The sequence below is a fragment of the Natator depressus genome, chromosome 3 (assembly GCF_965152275.1).
Source record: "Natator depressus isolate rNatDep1 chromosome 3, rNatDep2.hap1, whole genome shotgun sequence".
Lineage (NCBI taxonomy): Eukaryota > Metazoa > Chordata > Testudines > Cheloniidae > Natator > Natator depressus.
Window position 1 is genome coordinate 82,955,475 of NC_134236.1, and position 17,913 is coordinate 82,973,387.

At 42.9% G+C, this 17,913-nt stretch overlaps 1 protein-coding gene across 2 annotated transcripts in view; it reads left to right on the forward strand.

Moving 5' to 3' along the window:
- SOBP (sine oculis binding protein homolog) overlaps positions 1–17,913 on the forward strand; it is a 142,029-nt gene that overhangs the window by 109,522 nt on the left and 14,594 nt on the right. For both annotated transcript variants that reach the window (XM_074948194.1, XM_074948195.1), the window contains one exon: positions 12,036–13,996. In XM_074948194.1, the coding sequence (XP_074804295.1) occupies positions 12,036–13,994 (1,959 nt within the window). In that variant the 3' untranslated portion in view covers positions 13,995–13,996. The remainder of the gene's footprint in view (positions 1–12,035; positions 13,997–17,913) is intronic.

Below are 17,913 nucleotides of genomic sequence, written 5' to 3' on the forward strand. Positions count from 1 at the left end.
AGAGAGTGAGGATAGTCACATCACCAACAGGACATGGGAGTCGTATAAAATGAGGAGAAAGAAAAAAAAAATCAGTCCTTATATTCTTCCTCTTTAAAATGTATGTCTGGGTAGTATACACTGTAGTATCTAGACCAGGGGTCGGCAACCTTTCAGAAGTGGTGTGCCGAGTCTTCATTTATTCACTCTATTTTAAGGTTTTGCGAGCCAGTAATACATGTTAACGTTTTTAGAAGGTCTCTTTCTATAAGTCTATGATATATAACTAAACTATTGTTGTATGTAAAGAAAATAAGGTTTTTAAAATGTTTTAGAAGCTTCATTTAAAATTAAATTAAAATGCAGAGCCTCCCTCCCCCCCAGGACCGGTGGCCAGGACCCCGGGCAGTGTGAGTGCCACTGAAAATCAGCTCGCGTGCCGCCTTTGGCATGTGTGCCTTAGGTTGCCTACCCTGATCTAGACTTTAAAATTGTCACAGGACAGTTTTAAATTACAGGCCTCTGCAATGTTCTATCTTGTAAACTGTTTCATGCAAAGCTACAAATAATGTAATAACATGTTTGCATTCACACCTAATATGATTTCAAACTGTATTATAACCACATTCCTAAAGCACGCTAGAACCTGCCTTAGGATCCTTTTATAGCAGTATTTCAGCTGAAATCGTTATTTAAAAAATATCCCTAACCTCACTGGACAGGGAAACCCTGCTACAATCTCTCTTGCAATCACCGTGTTGGAAAATGGTGATCAAGCATGGAGAACTGTGCTGAATGACTGCTTTAGAATATGCCTGTTGCCAGAACTGTTGAACTCATAGTATTGACAAGACTTCAGGCCATATCTCACTTTAATTACAGCTGAGTCAGAGGGCTTGGTTACACTCGTGTTGAAACCAGGTTCTGTGAATTGGTAGTAATTGTAATGTACACAGGGCCTTAGTTACATGATGGGAGTTCTTGGGTTACATACCAACATTGAGAAGATATGCCACACATTCAGATTCTTATAATAAAAGTAATTCATGTCACTGAATAGATAGCAGTAGGAAAATAGCTGAAATAACATTCCAGCAGGCAAATACTTTAAAAAACATTAGTTATATACCTATGCACAAATACGTTTAACCACTTCATTATATTAAACAGACATTCTGGATTAGATTGTCAGTGGGCATAAATCAGCATAGCTCCACTGAAGCTATGCCGTCTTAGTGGCCTCAGTGTGGTTCCTAGTGAGGGAATACAGACACACACACAAACATGCACACACACCCTACCATAATTGCCACCCTTCTTTATTGGCCTCAGCCGAGAAGCCAAAAGCTGGCTGGGTACAGAGTCTGAACAGCCCTCTCTCCCCTAGGGTTGCTCCCTTTAGCTGAGGTTTGAGACATATCCACCGGGTATGGAAAGGAAGCCTTGAGCTGCCACTGGCTAGGCTGTACCTGTCCTATCAATGACTAGGAGACTTAAATTTCCAGGGTTGTTAGTCTAGCACCTTTCATAATAACTAAATTCACTGAGAAAGAATAAAACATCATTAAAATAAACAGAAATCTATGAATTACAGGTCAGCTATATGGAAAAATCCTGGTTTTTTTATTATTCCCTCAATTTTATTTGTTGTTTTCTCTGGGCTGAGCATGTTCACCCCGTCTTCCTCTCCTCTGCATCTCTCCAACCCAGCTCACCTGAGCAAACACCTTCGCAAGCTCTAGTCCCTCAGCAATACGGGGCAAGCTATACCAACAGCAACTGACAAATATATTTAAGTGCCCTAGTTTGTAATGCTTAATACTTATTTTTCATCGGAATCAGAAAACGCTGAAAGGAAATTCTTGTGTGCTGGAGTGATCTTTCTGTCAGTCAAACTGCTGCATGTTTGTTTACGAACAGTTCAACGGCATCTTTCCAATTTGACTTGACACCTATCACAAATGCAGCCTTAAACTAGAATCCTCGAGTGAGGTGCCTAGGGTCGTGGATGAAGTGCGAGCACAAAATTCAGAGTTATTATTATTTGCATTGTGATACTGTCTGAAAGAGCATGATAAGGGCATTGGGCTCCTTTTGTGCTAGCTGCTTGTGTGTGTAAACACACATAAATGAAGAGATTCTTACTCCTGAGGACATTCTGCGCCAAAAAAATAAAAATTCTACACCAAAAATTAAAAATTCTGTGCGCTATGTTTTAAAATTCTGCAAGTTTTATTTGTCAGCATGGCAGTGGGGAGCACAGGCCACTGGTTGCACAAAGGTGGGAGATCACCCTGCAGCCTCCCCACCTCTTACCTCAGGGACACAGACTCAGTGGTGAGGCTGCACCCAATCCTGACACAGCACAAGGCCTGGACCTGCCCCAAAAACACCATGGGGTCCTGCTCCTCTGCACCAGGTGTGGGGTAGGCAGGCTCAACCAGGCAGGATCCAAGTGTGGAGGGGCTCAGTGTGGGGGGATCCAGGTGTGGGGTAAGAGGATTCTGTGTGGGACAATCTGGTGCAGGCAGCTCAGTGGGGTGTCTAGGTGTGGGGGGATCTGGATGCACAGAGGCTCGTTTGGTGGGGGGAGGGTTTCCAGGTGCAGGGGCAATGGGACCCTGCAGGGGCTTCCAGGTGAAAGTGGTTGGGGCTCAGCAGAGGGGTCTGGGCATGGGGGTCAGCAGGGAGGTCTGAATGCTGGGGGAGTGGGGCTTGGTGGGGTGGGGGTCTGGGTGCAGCTAATTGGGGGTCAGTGGGGTGGGGGTCTGGATGTAGGGGCTCAAGGTGGTGCAAGCGATGGGGCATCAGGGTAGGGGTTTGAGTGCAGGGAGCTCAGTGGGGGTGGTCTGGGTGCAGGGGTGGGGTCCAGAGGCAGGGGGTCGGGGTGCAGGGGGTCTGGGTGCAGGCTTGGCAGGGGTGCCTGGGTATGGGAGGTCCAGAGACACAGGGGTTGGGCGGATGGGGAGCAGCTCCCCGTACAGTGACCCCTCCCCCTGCAGCTGAGGAGCGATGGGGGCAGGGAGCAGGGGAGAATACTGAGCTTCCTGCAGCTGGGGGAGGTTTCTGGGGGTGGGTCTGACACAGCCCCAGCCACTCCTTGCAGAGGAAGAGGAAGTCCCGTACTTCCTGCCTCCAGCCCAGCTGGGACTAGCAGCTGATCCCGGCTCAGGGTAGGAGCCACTGGCTGGGGTGTTCCCAGCCCTGTGGTGATTTACCTCTCTGACGGCTGCTCTGGGTACCTGAAACGATGTACCTGCACAGCTAAGGAGTGGTGTGTGACTGCTTTTGCAGCTTCCCTTTGCTTCCCTATCAGAAAGTCATTTTTCTGCGGGGAAGCAAAGAAATCTGTGGGGGACATGAATTCTGCATATGCGCAGTGGTGCAGAATTCCTCCAGGAGTAAGAGATGGCCCCTGGCCCAAAGAGTTTATAATCTAAGGGTTGGGTCATGCAAGTGGATCTGCCTGAGTGCAGGCACATGCAGCATCCAGCACCACGTGTCTTATTTGTGGTACCATAATTCACCAAGAAGAAGTTACTTCCTTGTTAGACTTTCCTTCTATGACAGTCAGGCTCATGGGAATAACTTTGGTGAATGTCTCCCTGATACATCAAAATGGGCCTGGGTTCAGTCAGCTGGGGAAGAATTTTAAAGGAGCTGTCGGGCCAAGAGATATTATCTTGGCTAGCAGCTCCATAGCAGAACTCAGCCAGGGAGAAAATAAGGGGCCCATTATAGCAAAGGCTTTAGCCATTCCACTCCTCCAAATCCCAGTGGTGATGGGGAGTAGGAGAGCCTTCACTTTGGTCGATGACGACATCTACAACAGCAGTGGGACTTCTTAACACTCTTCTCTAGTTTGGGGTTGGAGACCCTTCACTGCTGATTATGGTGAGCAGCTGAGACACCTCTCACATGCAAAATAGGCTTCCCCCCACAGACATCCCACAGGCCCACATGCTTCTCCTTTTGAGCGGTGCATGGCACTTTCTGCGCAATTGCTCTGTAACTCCTGAGTAAGTAGTGCTGCTTTTTGTCCATCAGAGAGGCCAATTTGTCTCCTCAAGAGCCTGCTGTGAAGGCACCATACACAGCCCAGAGGGCCACCTGGTCAGGGCCTTCTGTACTTTGTGGCATGCTGTACCTAATTCTGTGGCAAGATTCCCCAATTTCTGCAGCACAATTGGTTCTGCAGTATACTTGCTATTCTGTGCATAGGAAAATATTTGAAAAACAAGGAGGTGTATTGAATTGTATGCAACAGTCCTGATTGTGACTCATTTGAATATTTACTAGACACTTCTGTATGTGAACAGTTCTCTGTGTGCCACCTCCTACCTTCTAGTTTGCTGCAGGATCCAGTATTGGCAGAATGCAAAAATCGGGGGCCTTGTTGAAAAACGTACGACCAGACTCCCTCTTGGTTGCTGGGAAGATATGGGTGAGAGGGTGGTGGCCCTTCTGGCTACTGTGAAAGGGTGAGAGAGGCCTCTGCCTCCTCTCTTTGTATGTTCTGGGATAGTTGATGGTAGCATTGTGTGGGGAGGTAGAGGGAAGGAGCTGGGGCCCTGATTTGGGTTAAAGGAAAGGCAACTATGGGTGGGAATGGGAGGGCAGGGTACAAGGCCAAGTGGGGTTTAGAAAATCTGCAGGGTACATATAACTGGAGCAGTGTTGGCAAGTTCAGCTTCCAGGATGATTATTTAATAACTTAATGAGAGCAGGAAAACTGGCCTGTAGAATTCAGGATTCATTCTTCCTGTCAGAAGCCCAGCTGCTTGGGTAGCTACTTCTCATAGCTCAAAGAAAAAAGAAAAGGAGTACTTGTGGCACCTTAGAGACTAACCAGTTTATTTGAGCATGAGCTTTCGTGAGCTACAGCTCACTTCATCGGATGCATAGCATATCGTGGAAACTGCAGAAGACATTATATACACACAGAGACCATGAAACAAAACTTCCTCCCACCCCACTGTCCTGCTGCTAATAGCTCAGGCAATCTTATGCAGCATGGGGCATGCTCAAAGGAAACAGCTAGAACCTTCCTGTGAGTGGGAGGAAAAGGCAGACAAGGGGCACAACCTGGTGCCTGACCAGAATGAAATTAGCAGGCACCAACACAGGATTTGTGTGGCTGGGTGGAGATGCTAGAGGCACCTCACCCAACTGGCCTAGTCTGTAGACAATTCTATGGCTTCAGAATCATAGAGATCAACAGAGCCTGCTGCAGTGGGCTCTAAATGTTACTATTGTTATTTATTATTTGTAGTGCAGTAGTCCTCTAGAAGCCCTGGTCGTGGATTGGGGCCCTATTGTGCTAGGCACTACACACATATAACATAAATACAGTGCCCCAAAGGGCTTTCAATCCGAGTGAAATCCTGGCTCCACTGAAATCAATAGGAGTTTTGCTGTTGACGTCAGTGGAGCCAGGATTTCACCCTAGCTGCATACAACAAAGATACAGGGGGAGCACAAGGTAACGTGTAAATGTAGTTAAATGTGTGATTTTATTCCAAAATACTTTGACAGGCTGCAGCCTTTTGCTGTTGCCATGTTTGGTAAGGACCCAATCCAGAGGGCCTTACTTAGACAATCACACACTGAAATCAGTATACGTGTTTCCCTGACCAAGGAAGGAAGTTTTGTTACTCATCGTCTCGTTTTGGAGAAGCAGAAAAGCAGAACTTTCGTAGCCTGTCAAAGTATTTTGGAATAAAGTCACACATTTAACTACATTTGCACGTTACCTTGTGCTCCCCCTGTATCTTTGTTGTATGCAGCTAGGGTGAAATCCTGGCTCCACTGATGTCAACAGCAAAACTCCTATTGATTTCAGTGGAGCCAGGATTTCACTCAGATTGAAAGCCCTTTGGGGCACTGTATTTATGTTATATATGTGTGTAGTGCCTAGCACAATAGGGCCCCAATCCACGACCAGGGCTTCTAGAGGACTATTGCACTACAAATAATAAATAACAATAGTAACATTTAGAGCCCACTGCAGCAGGCTCTGTTGATCTCTATGATTCTGGAGCCACAGAATTGTCTACAGACTAGGCCAGCTTATGCTCAAATAAATTGGTTAGTCTCTAAGGTGCCACAAGTACTCCCTTTCTTTTTGGTCCCTTTCTTCTGTCTCTCTAAGCTCTACAATGGAGCTGCCATTGATGCAAAATACTGTGGAAGCATGGGATAATGCCTGGATACTCTTTTTAATTGTGGCTGTGTTGTTTGAGTGTTACTAATGTGTGATTTCTCTTAGGCTGATGCAAATATCTCCAAAGACAGAGCGGTTTTAGCAAATGTGTTTCTTAATGTAATAGTGTCTGATACTAGATTATTGCCCAGAGGTTAGTGGTGGGCTACACTAATGGATGAACTTCACTCCTGCATTTGACAGCTGATTAAAGTATTAATTATTCTGTGCCCAGGGCTATAAGCATATCCGTTTAAGAGCAGCAGAATGTGTACATTGTGCTTGTGTGGGTAACCTCATGGCAAATTTTGGACTCCACTTCGGATGTTTCTATCAAAATAAAGGCTTGACTGCCAACATGAATAGCTTTCTTTCTGTTCTGGAGAAATACAAGATGGAAAGAGTTATAGGATCCCACAGCTCTGGTTTTTTTGGTGTTCCCATACCAAGAGAGAGTAATATTTCTGCTGATGCAGTGTCTTCCGAGTGGTCTAGTGGTGTAGAATGCCACACATTTCACAGGAAAAGGGTGAATGATATCAAGCCATTGGAGCTGATAAGTAGTACATTGGCACCCTGCCACTAAAATATAAATAAATTAAATGTACTTAAGGAAATGTTCATTCTGTTGTTTAGAATTGGACATGCCCCAGTAAGGTAAATTTAATCTTCTTGAGGGTTGCTGTGTTACAGTTGAATGGGATATGCATTTATCTCATTTCTGATCTTTCTGTCATTCAGGTCTTATGGCATTTGAGGTATGAAATGTTCTAGTTGGATCTAGGGATTGATGCTGGAAGGATATTCAAAGGGACATGAAGGCGCTCAAGAGGCAGTGAGTGCCTTGCAAGATCAGACCATTCATCACCATAATTTTCATTATCACACATTATTCATTAGGCAGTAATTTGACGGCCCCACATCCCTTTTTATTAGAAATTTGCAAATAGAAAGTGCAGCTGGAAATGGTTTGTTGGGAAAGGTTACATATATAATCATTTTAGCATTTTGCTTTGCATTCCTTTATGTTAGCATGATGAACTGAATTTTATATCTGTAGAACACTGTGCAGCTACTTAGAAAATATTCTGGCCCTGTTTCTGACCCTACTGAAATCAATGGCAAAATTCCCACTTATTTCATTGCAAGCAGAGGCTAGCACTGAGGGCCTGATCTAAAGCCCATTGAAGTAAATGGGAGTCTTTACATTGTCTTCCATCGGCATTGAATCGGGCCATAAGAACTTGATCATGCAGCATTAAATCACATGAGCAATCCCACGGAGGACTGTGGGACTACTCGCCTGCATAAGGATTACAGCATTTTACACACAACTGTTAAAAAGCATTCTGCAGCAACTTAACTCCTCACTTGTCTGTACAATAAAGGGAAAAGATAACGTAATAAAAAATGAAAATGAAAAGAGGGCACACAGATTTCAAGCAGCTTGTAAAAAATAACACAGAGGATCAATCCATAATGCAAGTTCCTTTTTTTTTTAAATGACACTTGCTGTATATTTCACAGATAGGAAAATGTTATTTTATTGAACTGAAAGATATATATGTTTCACCTAGCTATCACATCTTAAGTAATCAGCAATGGCTCTTAAAGAAATCTGTAATTACTTTGAGCATGTCATTAGTTAGATGTAAAATGAATGATATTGCTCTCTTTTATTACCCTGAGTGATATAGCCACTGGTATCATAAATTCATTGACCTCATCTTAAATGATCAATCCTGTAAGACAGACTTGATACATTAATTCTTAAGTGACATTTTTCTCCTCCAGTAATTTCCCCCCACTTTGAAGGATTGTTTTTCTCCATTTTTAGCATTATATTCTAGGATGTAATTTTACCAGGAAGTCACACACGCTCCTCCCCATCCTCACAAAGTATTTCAGACAGGCAGGTATCAGTTACCTTAACCACTTTGGGATGTTGCATAAAATCAGTTAGATAATTATGAGACATTGGTCCATCTAGAATGTTCACAGGAATAGAAATATTGCATCTAGCTTTTGTGCCCTTAATTTTATCTGAAAGATAAAAGATACTGAAAGGGCTGTGATCAATGTGTGAGTGAGGCAGACTGGCTTGAGCATTTCTGGTACCTCAGTGAATGATTGAAAACAGGACAAATCAGTAGAGAATTTCTAAGCAGGATTTCTAAATATTTTAGCAGAGAAGAGAAAATATTTGTTTAGCTGCAGGTGCCATAGGAACCCATTGGAGACAAACAAATCAATACAGCAATAAAACACTGAAGTATTTCAGTGAACTCTTCAACTGATAACCAATACAATTAAACGATTAGAAAGATGCCAGGAGTTTTCTGCTGTATTTTTTCTTTTAATCTGTTTAGCCAAAGCCACTGAGCTCTTCAGTAGAAAGATAAAGAAGCTTTTTTTTTTTTAATCCCTTCCTATTTTTCTCAATTATTTCTTTGCCTACAGTCTTGAAGTCTTTAGGAGTAGATTGTCGCTTTACAATGTGCCCTGAAGAAGGGGCAGCACATAGCTACACCATCCCAGGAGCAGACCAGAGAGGAGGTTGTGGCGTGGAGTCCTGTTTACTCCCTTGCTCCACTGGGTGGAGGGGGAAGTATTCTACCGCTGGTCTAGATCAGTAGCAGATTACAACCCCTCTGCATTAGCTCAGCTCTGCTGAAAAGTATGTTGGGAGTAGAGACAGAATCAATGTTCTCTTCATTGCCTGCGTATTCCTTACCTATCTGTGCAGGAGAGGGAGTAGCGCCCTTCCCATGCTGTAGCCCATGGGGAGTGTAGCCTGCCCAGGAGATTAAGGAGGCACCTTACTCCCTTATACCCAATTCTATAAATGGAATGTGAATACCATTTTGGCTAACTCTACATCAAAAATTACCTTGGGCCAAATATTGCCAGCGTTACTGAGGAAAAGCTTCTATTAACTTGAAGTGCAGACTCAGAGCCAAATTCTCTCTCCTTCCTGAAAAACTCTGAAAAAGCCAGAGAAGCCTCAGGTTCAGCTTGTGGGGTTTCACCGGATCATCCTGTTGGGGGACAGGGTTTGGCCCCATGGAGGCGGTGGGGGATTGCCTTACAAACCCTTAGGTGTTCCAAGAGCCTCAAAGGCCTTGGGCACTGGAGCACATGCCCGATACTCGGCACTACTTCCCAGTCCCCATCTGCCCATTTGTCACTATCGTTCCCTTAGCTCTTATGTGCTTTTCCATGGCAGCTACTCCCGTTTGGGGGTGAGGAACGCCCATCCCAGCGAAGGAATCAGTACACTGTAGGAATCCCAGCTGGTCTGAGGAAATGGGGATAATGACCTATGTTGAGTCCATCCCTCAGCTCTCTCTTGGCAGCTATCTACCCCCTTCCCAGCTATCTACCCCTGTCACAGCTCCCCATTCAGTACAAGGGATTTCTGGAGCTATGGGGAAATTGTGGTTTGTGCCCAACTTTCTTTCCGCTTCAGAAAATTGCTCCATTTTGCAGGTATCCTCTGTGGGAATGTGAAGAGGGCAAAAAGTGACCCAGAGTTGGGCAGCATTTCACTACTTCTTATTACAATTAATAAAACCCAACAGTTCTTCCCCCTTAATACTTCCTATACAGTAGGAAGGAGTTCTGCTGTATTCACTGTGAGTACACATCATTTTACAGTCCTACAAAGGGTGCATCTTTCCAGCTAAGGCTTTTATGTTGGTGCTTTTGTTATGAATTTACCAGTTTATTTTGAAATTGTAGGACATTACACTTTTATTTTTCCAGCTCTGAAGGGATTGCCACATTTGTAAGGTTTGTAACGTGCAGTGAAACTCTCTTTCTTGTCTGGATCAGTGCAGTGGAAATGAGAATGTAGAATGCATTGAGCATAACAAGCTACATATGGCCAGATCCTCAGGTGGTGTAAATCAGTGTTGCGCTTTTGACTTCTATAGAACTACACTGGTTTATTCCAGATGACAGTCTGGCCTATTGATTTCCAGACTTCAGAGGTGATTTAGTAGTCAAAGGATCATTTAGTTTAATACTTTTAAAAAATCTTTGAGTCAAGATGAAAACCTCATGAGTGAATAAAAAGAGAGAGAGAGACAGTGCATAAGAGAAAGAGAGAAATGGTTAAAGGATAACCAAAGAGCTACATAGCTAAAAAAAATAGTATATATATATATATATATATATATATATATATATATATATACACATATACATACACACTAAAATGTCATCACTGTTTATATTGAAAGAAAGCTGAGAGTTAAATGAGATGAGTAATCAAATGTCCGACATATGTTGTTTTGAATTGTTTATATGGCCAATAGTTATTAAAATTAATTATGTTTTTAAAGCTGCCATTTCACAGTGATATTCTTTTCTTTTATTTTATATATATATATATATATATATATATATATATATATATATATATATATATATATATATATATATAATGTAAAGACAGTCATCTTAAAAAAGCTGTTCAGAAAAGTAAGAATACACCCAATATAGTACTGTAATCTGACATGGTCAGAGGCTCAACATACTGATTATAGAGAGCGCTAAAGTCTCCGTGTATGGAATATTTTGAGAACTCAAGTAAATGACAAAAAATGGTGGGAGGGCTTGTGTATGTAACATTCTGTCAAAAAGTAAGGCACTGAAAAATCTGACATCTGTTTATCTGTTTATAGCTATGGCAAGATTACTCATATTAATTCTTGTTTAAAATGCCATATGAAGGAAAGGCATTTGTGCAAACAAGAGTCATATTTGAATTGTAGATCATGTCTTCACCATCTGTGAGAGCTGTTGGTGTTGCAAAATTAATGTGTTAATGAAATCACAATAATTTCTCTGAAGTAATGGATTCTGAAGCCTAGAATGACTATTTTTTGAACTTTGGTGTCTAGTGGTTTACAGTTGAGAAAGCCTTTCACAGCTTAATTAGTTCTGTATCCTTACTTAAAAAAAAAAAAATTGGCAATGCCTTCACCGCACCAGTCATAGCGCAGAAAGGAATAAAACGGAAAAAAGAAAAAGCCTGTAATACTAAGTTTTTGCTATAGTATTTGAAAAGTTGCTAAATAAGACTTCATCTGCCAAGAAGTTTTACACAAAGTGACTAGTGAAAAGAGTGGGCAAACAGCTCAGAAAATAATTCCAGCTTGTCGAAACATCACAAGTTGGGAATATCTGAACCTTACACAGATTTCATGACTGTTTCCAAGTTTCTATTTGGAACGCATAGCAAATGATGTATGGTGCTTTTGGTTTTTGATACCATTTAAAATACGTCTCCCTTTCCAACTTATTATTTAACACAGTTAATAATGTAAAATGTTACAAGGTGCTGTAGCTCAGCAGACGTTGTTTGCAGTCATTTTTGAGGAACTTTCTGGAATCCTTTTCAAATTGTTTCTTGATCGTATTTATCGTGTAGCAACTCAACATGTCAAAGAACATGTAGGTACATAGCCACATACGTGTGCATGCGCACAGAGACACACATACACACAGATCTTCAGCTGGCTTAAGTTGTCATAGAAGCTACGTCTAAGAAGTCAGTGAAGCTATGCCAATTTACAGCAGCTGAGGATCTCCTCCACAGTATGTATATATAATATTTAATGTACTGTATAAGACAGAGTTAAGAATAGGAGGGCCATAAAAATTTGGGACATTTAGTTCAGTTATATTCTGACGTAAAAAAATGTAATTTTCACACAGAGTTTCTAATTTGTCCCTGTTAGAGAAATAAATCAGATATTTAGAAAGCACTGAAAAATGACTATTAAAATTACACCAAAAAGAGAGGATCACTTTTCTTACCTGTTTTGATTTTGTTACTGTGTTGTAGGTATGTGACTGGTGTAAGCACATAAGACACACAAAAGAGTATCTGGATTTTGGGGACGGGGAACGAAGGCTTCAATTCTGCAGTGCAAAATGTCTCAATCAGTACAAAATGGACATTTTCTACAAAGAGACACAGGCCAATCTTCCAGCTGGACTGTGCAGCACATTACATCCTCCAGTCGAAAATAAAGCAGAAGGTACTGGGGTACAGCTGCTGACTCCAGATTCTTGGAATATACCGCTAGCAGATGCTCGGAGAAAGGCCCCATCCCCAGTGTCTGCAGCTGGCCAAATTCAAGGCCCTGGACCATCAGCGTCTACCACTGCCTCTCCGTCTGACACTGCCAACTGCTCTGTCACTAAAATCCCCACGCCAGTTCCCAAACCTATTCCCATGAATGAGAATCCAAATATTCCACCAGTTTCTGTTCAGCCACCTGCTAGCATTGTGCCTCCAATTGGTGTCCCACCTCGAAGTCCTCCCATGGTGATGACAAACCGGGGGCCAGTTCCTCTGCCCATATTCATGGAACAGCAAATTATGCAGCAAATCCGTCCACCATTTATTCGAGGGCCACCTCATCATGCCTCGAATCCTAATAGCCCTTTGTCCAATCCAATGATTCCTGGAATTGGTCCGCCACCAGGTGGTCCCAGAAATATAGGTCCCACCTCCAGCCCCATGCACAGGCCAATGCTATCACCTCATATTCATCCCCCAACAACACCTACCATGCCTGGCAATCCCCCAGGGTTACTACCGCCTCCCCCTCCCCCTCCCGGAGCTCCTTTACCTAGCCTTCCCTTTCCCCCTGTCAGCATGATGCCAAATGGTCCTATGCCTATGCCACAGATGGTGAACTTTGGATTGCCATCTCTTGCCCCACTGGTGCCACCCCCAACCCTCTTAGTGCCATATCCTGTCATTGTTCCTTTGCCTGTACCTATCCCTATTCCAATTCCCATCCCTCACGTCAATGATTCCAAGCCCCCCAATGGCTTCTCCAGCAATGGTGAAAACTTCATTCCAAGTACCTCCAGTGATGCAGCCGGGGCAAAGCCAACAAATAATTCTACGTCCCCTAGAGATTCAAAGCAAGGGCCTTCTAAATCCTCCGACTCGTCACCTAGCTGTTCGGGCCAGTCCTTAAATCAAGCTCAAGTGGTTCAGGAGCATAGTAGAAATGAAGTTGTTGATTTGACTGTGAGACCTAGTAGTCCAATGAACAATAAATTTAGTTTTTCCAGTGTACTACAGGGTCCACAGGATGGTGTGATAGACCTAACTGTAGGGCACAGGTCTAGGCTACACAATGTTATCCACAGGGCTTTACATGCTCAAGTTAAAGTTGAACGTGAACCTAACAGTGTTGTAAATTTGGCTTTGAGTAGCTCAGATAAAAGGAACTGCAGCAACTGCAGGGACAATTGCAGCCCAATTGAAACAAAAATGTTACCTTGCAGCCACCCAGCTCACTGTGGTCCTGTCTCACTGGCCTCTGGCACTTCAGGACTAGAAACTAGTGCAGCAGTTTGCAATGTCATTGTGAATGGCACAAAGAGCACAGAGGGTTCTAAGAACTCAGAACAATCCCCAGAGCAGAAAAAGCCTCAACCTCAAGAAGAGCCAGCAGTGAGTGAGTTGGAATCTGTTAAGGAGAACAACTGTGCATCAAACTGCCACCTAGAAGGAGAGGCTGGCAAGAAGATGGGGGAAGAGCCCCTCACTGGGGGAGACAAGCAAGACCCCAACCTTAACAACCCTGCAGATGAGGACCATGCATATGCTTTGCGGATGCTGCCCAAGACAGGTTGTGTGATCCAGCCTGTGCCAAAACCAGCAGAAAAGACTGCTATGGCACCATGTATAATCTCAACGCCAATACTCAGCACAGGGCCAGAGGATCTGGAGCCACCATTGAAAAGGAGGTGTCTCCGAATTCGAAATCAGAATAAGTAAAGGTTTGTGTAACCACTACTGCCTTCTGTGTGAATAGAATGAATATCAGTGTTTTCAGGTATGAGTCACACTCATATGGATATGGCTTTTGTAAAACAAAGAGAGAGATTCCGATTTATTAACAAAAAAAGAGAAAATATTATTATTTATGTTTTTAATATTGTCTTTGTCTTGTATCATCTTTGTATCTGTCAATCCTCCACCCATCGGCAGTGTCTTCAGCTTTGTGCTCACAGAACATTCCGCTATGGTGCTGGCTGTGAAGTTCTTGTGTTGTGTATGTCCGAACTCATGGATCTCTACCTATCACAAGTTCTAGGTCTGAGCAGTCAATCTGGTTTTAAATGTTTAACCCAATTGGGTACCGGCAAGTCATGTCCTCATGACCACAATGTTTAATTATCGTCATTCCCCCTCAGCAGAGCAGACCAACTCCACAGCTTGCTGCTAGTTCAGCGCATGATTACTCACTGTTTTGGTTAACAACAATCATATTACTCCAACCTGCATTCAGAGTAACACACTGACTTCAAGCTGGCACTGGTGGAGTTAAAAGCAGTGTAGGCCATGGCTATGTTCAAGAGTTCTTTCTTGAGTTTTGCTCCAGTGGGTATCTGTGCTTAGACCCCATCTCCCATTAGGGATCTTACCATCTTGTCTCAGGTTAATAGGCAGTGATGTTTATGTCCTGGTGGCCTCTAGGATGTAGAACTCCGCTCCCTTACAACCCAGACGCCTGTCTTAGTCCATCTCTCTCACTTTTAAAAGCATGTTAGCACTTTTTTTTCAAATTTATATTTTTTATTATGGTCCGTGACTGAGGCCAGAGGGCTCTACTGCAATATAAATAATAAATAATAATTCCACCCCACTGAGGTGAAACAGTGATCCAGAGGCAAAAACATTCTGCAACCCATTCCCTTCAACCCCCCCAATTCGCTGAGTCCTGGTGACAAAACAGTACCTTTATAAAATTAATACTTTAATATATGTCTATTCTTGCTTCAAACGTGTGTGCACAATGTAATTGCATTTCCCTTGGATACATGAGATTGGAGAGGTTCTTTAAGAAAAAAAGGAGAGTGGTGGGTGTTACAAGAACCCATTCAGAAATCAAATACTGATGATTTGCCGGATATGGCTTGGTGACATGCCAAATTTTATTACAATCTGTAGAGTATTCCATAACCTCCAGTAAATCATATTTTGTGCTGTCCATTGTAGTGCAGTAATGACTCACAGAAGTTGCCATTAACAGCTCAGTATCCATTAACAATTAACATGTTGTGGTATCTGGGATATTGCAATATTCCTCTATGCTCATAATAGAGAATAAGTGCACAATCACAGACACTGGGATGTGATAAACGCTAACTTTTTATATGGGGACCACTGTATTTACTGTTCTTGCTCTTATACCCTTGAATACAGAATGAGCTCTCCCTTTGCTCACAAAGAGTTTTTTTCACTTATTTACTTATTTTAATGTCCACGCTCGTTCAGTGAAATTGAACCCCTATCCTATGCTCAAGGCACACACTGACATTTAAAAATACACTTATTAAATAGACTACACCTGTAAGTTTCTTGGACCAATAATTAACGTATATAATAACCCAGAAGCTGAAAACATACTTAAGATCTTCCAGCCCCTCACAGCTAGGGAAAACAAATGGACCTTGCAGTATGCATATTATATTACCTTGCTATTAAAGCATCAAGATCTTTGTTGCAAACACTGCTGTGCTATGGTCAGAGCTCATATCATAGTAAATACTGTTCGAGCCAAACTGTATAATCATACACACAACTATGCTTTACATCGGAACAGTGCTTTGATCTATAGGGAATACTGCTGTTTGACTGTCTCCCTATTAATTATTATCAGGCTAACCCATGCCTGTTGCATTAATCCCATTTACCTCAATCCACAGTGTCTACACCATGTTTATACCTGAGCTCAATTCACTTTAGTTTAACATCAGTCAGACTACCGCATCTTCCACAGTTAGGCACTCTCAGCTCAGAAAGCTCTGGCTTCATTCAGATGTTTATCTGTTTGTGGTGCTGACACTATTGTATGTGACATAACTTTGCGTATAATATTCCACACAGAAACTGGATAACCTGAGCTCAGACAGACAGCACCCAAAAGACACAAAAAGGAACATTCATGAGTCCGTTGTTGTTTCCCCCACTTCTTAAATTCATCGAGCATCAGCATGTCTAGCATTGAAAACTATCAGTCAATTACCGGAATGAATAATCATTTTCCTGTTCACAAAGATGTGTATATATAGTTTGGTATTTCTTTTTCTCAGGGTGTGGATTGTTTTTGTCACTTATTTTACTGGTAGTTTTTCAGTTTCCAGGTGTCTACAGTGCCTCTAAGAGTTGTGTGTAATAGCACAGAAAATGGTTAATGGTCACCTGTGACTTAAAAGAAAAAAGTTGCACAAAAGAAATGCAAAGGCAGAATCCATTTGTATTTCCAAAGAAAGAGCATAGCCCCAAAATACCCTATAGAAGAAAATGATGTGAATAGTCACCTCACTCCAAATGACGCCATAGTCTCTGTGAAATGCCAGCGGGTGCAGTGTTTCTTTAGAGCATATACAGCTAACCCAAACAAACCTGATATTGGTTTGAGATGAACCCTTGAAATGATTTGATTACTCAGCTTCACATAGAACCCAATGATGGGGCTAAACTCTCCTTTGCCACTGCAAATAAAAAGACAGCAATCCCAGGGGGGTGACGCCAGGTCTATGGCAGCTCCCCAGTCCCACTCTCCCGCCCTGCGCTCCAGTGTCAAGAAGCCCCTCTATGAACATTCCACGGGGATGATGTTCTGTGGGTACAGAGTGGTTGAGCATGGAGAAACAAAACATTGTTGCCCAGGCTCCATGGGCAATCACTGAATATGTTACTGTTAATACCATCAACTTTAGCTTAATTCTTCCTCCTCGCTATGAATCCCGACTCCCCAGCAACAGATGACAGTGGGACTGGGGCTGCCCATGGCAGTCTAGCTCCTCCAGAAGGCATACTACCAAAGGCCTAGAGGATGCTGCTTCTGTGGCTATGGTTTAACTTGAATAGCACTGTTGCATTTAAGAGGAGGATAGGCCCCAAATATATTTGCAACCAACATCTTGAGCTTTGTTCTGATAGGTATCTGTGGGTGTGAACAGAAGGCAATTCTGAGGCACATGATCTCTGTGCTGATGACCCTAGCCACAAGCTCTTTTGCCCAACTCCCCTACCTGTTCCATGGTGAGGGTAGAGATAAAACCTATCTCCCTTGGCAATGGGATGAGGAAACTCCACACGTACAGACTCATGAACACATGGAGCTTCCCAGTCCTCGTGCAGGAATAAGCTACACAGGGAAGGATTTGGTCCCTCGTTTTTGATGACCTGGGCCCTGGCAGTTTAATTATTATGCTGGTCCCAGAATCTCATTAACTTGTTAGAAGAAACAGTCCTGAAAGTTCTCTCTCCCTCTGGCTCCCCTAATTGGGAAATCTGAACGTATGTGACATAATATGTAACTTTTCCTGAATTTAGTTTCCTATCAAATTGTATTAATTGAGGAAAATGATCCAGATCCATCCATGATAGAGTTCTGGGCAGGCAGATAGAATGTGAGGAATAACAACATGGATGGCTGTAAAAAGGAATCAGTTCAAGTGTGACCTTTTTGGGCAAGTAGCCAGACTCTAGATTATATAATATACCAATTACTTGATTATTGGAAATGCTAATCAGCAACATAACCCTCCATGTTAAAGTTTAGCCTCTCCATTAGGGTGCAGACTGTCAAGCTGGTCTAGCTTGATGCAATTCAAGAAACCAGCTAAAAACCCTCAGTGCCAGCTCCTCAGTGCAAGGCAGGCATGCAGCTCATGAGAGGAAT